At 33.2% G+C, this 8,282-nt stretch overlaps 1 protein-coding gene across 3 annotated transcripts; it reads right to left on the reverse strand.

Annotated features, from left to right (window-relative positions):
• Positions 1 to 2,007: 2,007 nt before the first annotated feature.
• Positions 2,008 to 8,258, reverse strand: LOC136209587 (proteasome subunit alpha type-6-like). Of its 3 annotated transcripts, none has more exons than XM_066001103.1 (5): positions 8,155 to 8,258; positions 7,356 to 7,438; positions 7,192 to 7,273; positions 6,548 to 6,643; positions 2,008 to 2,274 (listed from the first exon to the last, which is right to left on the reverse strand). In XM_066001103.1, exons 1-5 carry the CDS (start codon positions 8,237 to 8,239, stop codon positions 2,261 to 2,263), a joined length of 360 nt encoding a protein of 119 aa, XP_065857175.1. In that variant the 5' UTR covers positions 8,240 to 8,258; the 3' UTR covers positions 2,008 to 2,260. The 3 variants fall into 3 exon arrangements, with proteins under 3 accessions (XP_065857175.1, XP_065857172.1, XP_065857173.1); XM_066001100.1 differs by lacking the exon at positions 2,008 to 2,274 and adding an exon at positions 2,561 to 2,781; XM_066001101.1 differs by lacking the exon at positions 2,008 to 2,274 and having other exon boundaries at positions 6,403 to 6,643.
• Positions 8,259 to 8,282: the final 24 nt, after the last annotated feature.

Consider the following 8,282-nt stretch of genomic DNA (forward strand, 5'->3'; position numbering starts at 1 on the left):
CAAGTGCGTGCTGATGGAAAGTATCCATAAATCAATGGCTGAAAAAGCAAGAGAGAAGACCTTGCCTTACCAGTTTGAGGCTAAACGTGCAAGGAGTAAGGCAAGCAGGGAGAGAAATATTGCAAGAAGAGAGGAGCGTTTTACACAGGGCCTGGGAGAAAAGGCACCACAACAGCTAATTTTGTCTTTTTTCACATGAAAAGACTTTTTACAAACAAACAAATAACAGATGACCACAACAGAATATTACAATTCTCAGCAAATTTAACCAACCATCTAGCTGCTCATTTGCAAAACTATTGAGCAAATTCTTTTCAATTACTGAAATGAAACCTCACCTGCTAGAAGCTGAACAAACAATGTTGTCTCACAATCTCTCAGCCTCTCAACCAATTTGGATAAGAAGGGGAGTAAATAATTCATGCTTAACTTCCTTTATATCCTGCTTAAAACAGAAAAATAAATAAACTAGCGAATCATAACCTTTGTGAAATAGTCTCACTAAGGTTCAAATAAAAAATTAACAAAATTGGCAGTAAAAAATACCTAAGATAATCCCAAACATTATTAAAATGATATGCAACTCTACATGTATTCGTCATTTCCATTTTCTATTTTATTTGGCCTAATAAAGAAAGATTGAACACTCTACATTACATTGATTACATTCTATTATAACCCTATTTAGAGTAAAGTAACAAATATTATTCCCCTTCCCCAAAATATTTGATTTTCATCTCAGTGTACCCTGGAAAAAGCAGTTCACAGCAGCTTACTCATTGAAATAACGCTGACCATGATGGATGTTAGTAGTTGTCATACTCAAATCATTGAATTCCCCAACAACATCCTCTAATGCTCCCAATATATCAAGTCTCTGCATTGAGAAGGAACAAATTATTTGGCATTTAAATTTGCTTACATGTGCTTACCAGTTTATGTGTTCACTATAATACATATAGAACATAAGACCAAGGTAATTTGAGGATAAAAATACTTAAGACTTAAGACTCGGGTAAATTTCATCAATGGTGTACAACCTTTAGTCCGTTTCACACTTGGTGTACAACCTTTAATTTTTCTCACTAATATGTACGAACTTATAGGTGACCTCCCATTTTGGTGTACAGCAGGTAAAAATGACCGGTCAACGCATAGTCAACGCGCCACCTCATCACTTTTCATTCAAATCATTAATAAAAGTGGGACTCACAAATTAAAAAATAATTAATTTTTATCCTTTCTCTTTTTTACCCTTATCCTTCCATATCTTCATCTTCTTCCTTCTATTTTTCTCTCTCTCTAACCTCTCTCTCCAAATTTATTTCTCTCTCTAGCTCATCTCTCTCTAACCTTCTCTATAATATATAAATAATTAGGAGAGGAAATTATACATCTGCACACTATAAACGTACTCTCACAAGCAGGACTATAATAATAAACTTACAAAAGTTTGAGATTATGTACCATGGTCATAATGATACAACAATATACATAGAGACTCCCATGATTATAGCAAAAATGGTGGTTTAACTAATAAGCGAACAGCCAAAAACAATGCAAACTAATACCTCATTCTCAATCACTGCTATGCGCTTCCCATGGTCTGCAGTCAATATATGGTTAAGTAATGTTGTCTGTTCATCAACGCAAGGAAAAATGTCAGCCCAATTAAGTCCAGTTGAGAAGAAATTCAAGAAAATGGAAATTTTTAACTAGCATTTGCATTGACCATTTAGAAAGCTTAATAAGTCAGCAATTACATTTGAAGTAGCATATCTTCTTATTGTTATGAAATAATGAGTGGAATGTTAGGAAAATTGAGTCAAATTATATACTTTGCTCATTAATATGATATCCGCACATTAAATGTATTGAGAACATATTTTTAATGAGCGGAAACTATACCTATATTAAATTTTGGTCACAAAAACCCTTTTTTCTTGCAGTGGAGATGACTGGAAAGATTGTTTGGAAACCTTAAATCAAATGGTTTTAGTTGTATCTCACATTTTCCGCGAAGGTAACAAAGTCGCAGATTGTTTGGCTAATTTAGGTAGAATTACTCAAAAAGAGAATTGGTGGGACTTTGCCCCATCAGTCTGCTTAGAATTTATTAGTGAGAACTTAAACGACGGTGTTGTCTATGGGTTTGTTTAATTGCTTGCTCTCTCTTTGTATGTTTTCTTTTTTCAATTTTAATTAAGCAGGTTCGGTTTCAGTGCTGCTTGGGTGCCAACCTAGTTGGGATTCTCTGCCCTCACAACCACTCACCTAGTTCCAATTAAAAAAATTAATCTATAGATTATTGCATACATATCTATTTTATTATTAATAGGTGGTAACACAAGAAAAAAAAACTGTTCCAAGAAAAAAATGGAATGATGTAGAATTTAATGTGTTTCTTGATATTTGTGTTCGGGGCACCAATCTTGGTAAAAGAAGTGGAGGGGGATGGGGTCTGAAAGGATGGCCATGGGTAGAAAATGAAATGAAAATTGCGGGTCACATATTTACTAAAGATCAGATGAGAAATAAATGGGATTCCATGAAACTCCATTGGAAACTGTGGAAAGATCTAAAGGGAAAAGAGACAGTAAAAGGGACATCGTGATTGCTTCAATGGCACTACATAATTATATTCGAAGAAACACATTAGCAGATCCTGATTTTGTGCCGTATGACTCATTGAGTAGTTCAAATGATGTTGATACAAATGAAAATCACGAGGAAACTGGAGCAACTCAAATGAATGCTTTGAGAGATGAGATTGCTTCCATCCTATTTAGAGATAAAAATTGATCTTTAAAATGAAGAAATATTACAGACAATTTTATAGCAATTTAATTTTTAGTATATAGTTTTTTTTATGGAAAAATGAAGTTATATATAAATAATTATTTTTGTAATTGTAATTTAGTTATTTAGGTTATTTTTATTATTTTTAGAATTAATTTATATATTTATTTAAATCATGTCCATATTAGTCATTTTACATACTAACAGCAACACGCAATCATAGTTTTACCAAACACTAATAATCAAACAGCAAACAACAAACAGCAAACCGTAACAACAAACAGCAAACAGCAACAGCAGATAAAACAAACAGGCCCTTCCTTAAAAATAATTGTGATCAATGTAATTAATTTAAATACCAACAGTCAATTTCCTTCATGAATAATCATGTCCGTTCCTGAATAGTCATGTCTGTTTGTGAATATTGGCTTTGTTTTTATGTTTTATATATAATAGGTGTGTCTCTGCCAATTACTAGTAAATTTCAAGTCAGCAGTTATGGACATTTTCCTGGAGATTTGATCACTGAAATTTTTATATGTTTGCCTGTTAAGTCAGTTCTACGATTCAGACGCGTTTCTAAATCTTTATGCGCAATCATAGATAGCCCTAATTTCGCAAATTACTATCTCATGAGATCTTCTGAAAACATCAGTCGTCGCAAGGTAATTTTACAGCATACATCATTGAAGAATGAGCCAAGACGATTTCATATAATTGATATGAATGATGGTGAGGAACAAGAGATTCTACTCGAAAAACCAAGCTTAGATATATGGAAAAACATATATGGCAACTGCAATGGTTTGCTTCTTATATATGGAAGTTGTTGCAAGATTGCTTTATGGAATCCATCCACTCGGAAGTATATGAATCTCCCGGATTGCCCTTCGGAAGCTGTAAGAAATTACAAAATATTTGGATTGGGTTTGGGTTATGATAACTCTATTAATGATTACAAAGTTGTGCTTATGTTATCTACACTGATTAAAACCCGAGTTTGGATTTATAGGATGAGATTGAAAAGGTGGACAAGGATTAAAGATTGTCCAAATTGTGTAGGATTATACTCTGGATTTGGATACTTTGCAGATGGTAGTCTACACTGGTTAGGCTCGGGTGACCGTGATATTTTGGCATTTGATATGAAAAAGGAGATGTTCTCGTTATTGCCTAAGCCTTTTTACCCCAGTATACCAGTTTTGACTGATTTGCATGTTTTAGAAGGGTGTCTTTGCTTCAGCTTTTCCTTTGGTCGTCACTCTGATTTATACATCAGAAAGAAGGATGAATTTGACCAGTTTACTTGGGAACGATTGTGCTATATTAAAGAACCCATATATGCTTCCCCACATTATTCTGGAAAAGTCAAAGTCTTGGGATATTCAAAGAGCACGAATAAGATTCTTCTTAGTTATGGTATAAACAAATTGGTCTCATACAACATTGAAGAGAAAAGTTTTGGAAACATTAAAATAAACAATCCTAATTTGTGGTTGTCATTTTGTTTTCCTGTTTTTTGTATTGAAAGTCTTGTGTGGGTGTAATTAATTTGTGCAAATACACAGATTCATTGATAGCTTCTGCAAAGTCTTTTTAGTATATGTTTAAGTAATTGTTGGATTCAATATTTTGTTGCTTTGCAAACTAAAAACTTTGACAATTTGCGTGCCATTACATTTTATATCAATTGTTTCTAGATGAACTTTTATTTGCAGTTAATTAATAATAGTGAATGCCAATGTGAATGAATAATGCAAAAAACAAAATAGAAAAGGTCTGAACTTGATGCTTAGATAGTATAAAATAAAATATATTCTAAAATATTAATAATTTTGGATAAAATTATTGGGAGGTCAATTAGGAGTCAGCGAAATTAAGATTAAGGGGCATGTTGAAATAAAAAACATAATTTTATGTATTTGAATTAGAAACCAATTTGGAGTCAAATGTTGACCATATATGCATGTGAATGAAAACTTTAGTTGAAAAGTGTGGTTTGAAATAGTCCAATATGTGCTACAAAATTTAAAATTAAAATGTATGGTAAGTTTATATTTTATTGTTTGTGAGGAATTATAAAATGTATGATTCAATTCTTCAATAAGATTGAATCTCTGTTCACCATATGTGAGAACCATACTCATGTACTTTTTTTCATTCTACATATTTTTTTCCCATTTCATTAATAGTTCTTCCCTTGTATTTTTTGTATGGTAAGGACCCGCCTGATTTCATCGCGGCTTCAATTGAAGCTAAACGATATGTCAATTTCTCTCTCTTTTTGTGGTTTTGGCTAAATTCAAAATTTTGAAAAGCTTTTGAGTCTATCTAACAGCAAGTCGCTGCTCAATCTGGGTTCATTAGTTTTTACTTAAGCTGTGTTCATCCTTTATGGCCTGGGAATGTTAGACTATGCTACTCTATACAGTAAATCCATTATCTAAGTTTGACACCATTCAATTCTCATATTCAGAAAATAAATTTATTTAGGAGAATTGTAAATCATGTAAGAACTCAGTTTTTGGACTGTATTTCCTAACGGAATGAACCAAACTGTAAGAGTTTGCAAACTTTTAAACCACGTTGTTTATATTTGAAAATGATTCAAGCCACATGGTTGGAGAACAAGAGAAATACGATAAACCGTATTTGTAAACTTTTAAACTATAAAAAATATCTTTGCAAATGCATAAATCTTATCGAGAATGAGTTACCAAGTGATTTATATATTTATCAGTTCGACTAATCTCACCTCCCCTTGTTCTCAAGAAAAATGGGATTTAATGACGAAAAACCATCACTAGAAATCTAATTCCACTCATTAAATGTTTTTAATGAGCGGAATTTTCCCCTTGAGGAAGCCCTTCTTACTAAAAGTATTAATGAGCGGAATAATTCCGCTCATTATTAGCTTACAATGAGTGGACATTTACCCTTACTAGAAACTATATATAATGATTAAAAATACACTCATTAAAAGTATTTATATTGATAAAAAATACGCTCATTAAAAATATTTATAATGATTAAAAATACACACATTAAAAGTATTTATAATGATTAAAAATACGTCCATTAAAAATATTTAAAATATATAATGATTTGGATTGAAAGGAGCTGCTCTAAATTAGAGAGAAAACATATTAAAATATACTAATTGAACATTATAAAAGATCATAAGAATGCAATGGTAATGAAATACCATTTGGCCAATACATCCACAGGGCATTTCATGACCATATTTAGTACGAAAATCTAAGCAGGTCAACCAAACTTCAGTTTTTCATCACGTAAAACCTAAGCATAGGTAGTAGCTACTATATGTGATACCCACTAAACTCAAAATTTATACTATATGTTCTATCTGGGAACATTCAGATACTGACACAAAAATTTCTATTAATTTCTAAAAGTATAGGCAATGGCAAGCTTAATGGTGGAGTCCACAACAACTATTCAAAACAGGTGGAGTAAACTCACAACTTCTGGGCACAAAGAGAGAGAGACGTGGAGAGTGAAATCATAGCAAGAGCAGGGGAAATAATAGCAAAGCCAAGTTTTGGAATAGGCTATGAAAATGGCAGACAAGTTTTTGAAAAATTAAGAGCAAATGACCTTATAGAAGATCATTAGTTTTTGAAAACGTACTACAAACTAATAAAAGATCATTAGTTTTTGAAAACATAGTACGAACTAATATTTGAGCATTATAGAAGATCATAAGAATGCAATAGTAATAAAATACCATTTGGCCAACACATCCAGGGGCATTTCATAACCATATTGAACCGAAACTCAGCTGCCTCATTTCGAGCTTGTTGGACTAATGTCCTTGCATCAGCTGTAAATTGACAAAGAAAATGAAATTTCATGCTAATAATCCATAAGAGTTAACCAAAAGCAAGGGTGCAGATGCAGTACAAACCAGAATATTTTGCAAACGCGGCAAAATGTGAAGCAAAGAAGAGTTGAGATTTTAAAGAAGATTCATTCATGAGTAGCTCAAGCTGGTTTCAGTAGTATTTACCTAGACATTAAACATTTGCCTGAATTTAATTTGTATTGGATCGTAACTAGAGAGGGTGAATTATCAGGTCGCAGTCTAGAAAAGAAATATGAAAACTTCTAGCACGTAGGCTTTCCATCACAAATGTTCAGAGAAACTGCAGTCAACAGGTTATTTTGATGGTGTAGAAAAAATGAGGTATCTACATTATTTCCCATCATTCCTATCATTGCGTGTCCAATCATGCTTCACAATGTGTACATTGCACGTAAAACTATAACCTTTATTGAACAAAATTAAACTCTGTAGTGACTAAACTAAAAGTGCATCACATCATAAAAAGAAATGCAGTTTCATTTCACAGGAGGGAAAGAGAAGCTAACCTGTCATGCCAGTGGCCAGTAATCCAAGGTACTTGGTAACAGGGAAAAGATGGGTAATACTAGTCCGATCCAAAAGCTTGTCCTGCTCAAATTTCAAGACGTGAATTTCCAAATTAAGCAAAAACATTCGAGTTCTAGATCAAAAAATTGAGAAGGTCACTTACCTGTGTGACAACACAGACAGAGTCCATCCCACGAGCTTCAATGGATGTAATGGAAGCGGCCTTCACAGCTTTAAACGAATATTCTACAATAAAAATGACTCAAAATTTAAATAAACCTGTAGGATTCACAACTTGCCACGAAGACACATGAAATAGAGTCTAAGTATTGCTTGATAAATTTTCTTAACTTGTCCCATTTATGATACGTTACAAAATTGACTTTACCGATAAAATTATGCTTATAGATAACAGAAGCATGTCTCGTATGCTATGAAATACTAGAAAATCACGGAAGTTCAGTTAGGTCCCTCAAGGAGGAAAATTTTGCAACTTAGGATCTTAGAATGAAGGAGACTGCGAGCTCTCAGACGACTTCTATGCAAGTACAGGGAAGCCCGAAAAATTGACAAGCACATGTACCATGAGATGTACATGAAAGTGAAAGGTAACATGTTCAAGAACAAGTGCGTGCTGATGGAAAGTATCCATAAATCAATGGCTGAAAAAGCAAGAGAGAAGACCTTGCCTTACCAGTTTGAGGCTAAACGTGCAAGGAGTAAGGCAAGCAGGGAGAGAAATATTGCAAGAAGAGAGGAGCGTTTTACACAGGGCCTGGGAGAAAAGGCACCACAACAGCTAATTTTGTCTTTTTTCACATGAAAAGACTTTTTACAAACAAACAAATAACAGATGACCACAACAGAATATTACAATTCTCAGCAAATTTAACCAACCATCTAGCTGCTCATTTGCAAAACTATTGAGCAAATTCTTTTCAATTACTGAAATGAAACCTCACCTGCTAGAAGCTGAACAAACAATGTTGTCTCACAATCTCTCAGCCTCTCAACCAATTTGGATAAGAAGGGGAGTAAATAATTCATGCTTAACTTCCTTTATATCCTGCTTAAAACAGAAAAATAAATA

The sequence above is a fragment of the Euphorbia lathyris genome, chromosome 10 (assembly GCF_963576675.1).
Source record: "Euphorbia lathyris chromosome 10, ddEupLath1.1, whole genome shotgun sequence".
NCBI classification, from domain to species: domain Eukaryota; kingdom Viridiplantae; phylum Streptophyta; class Magnoliopsida; order Malpighiales; family Euphorbiaceae; genus Euphorbia; species Euphorbia lathyris.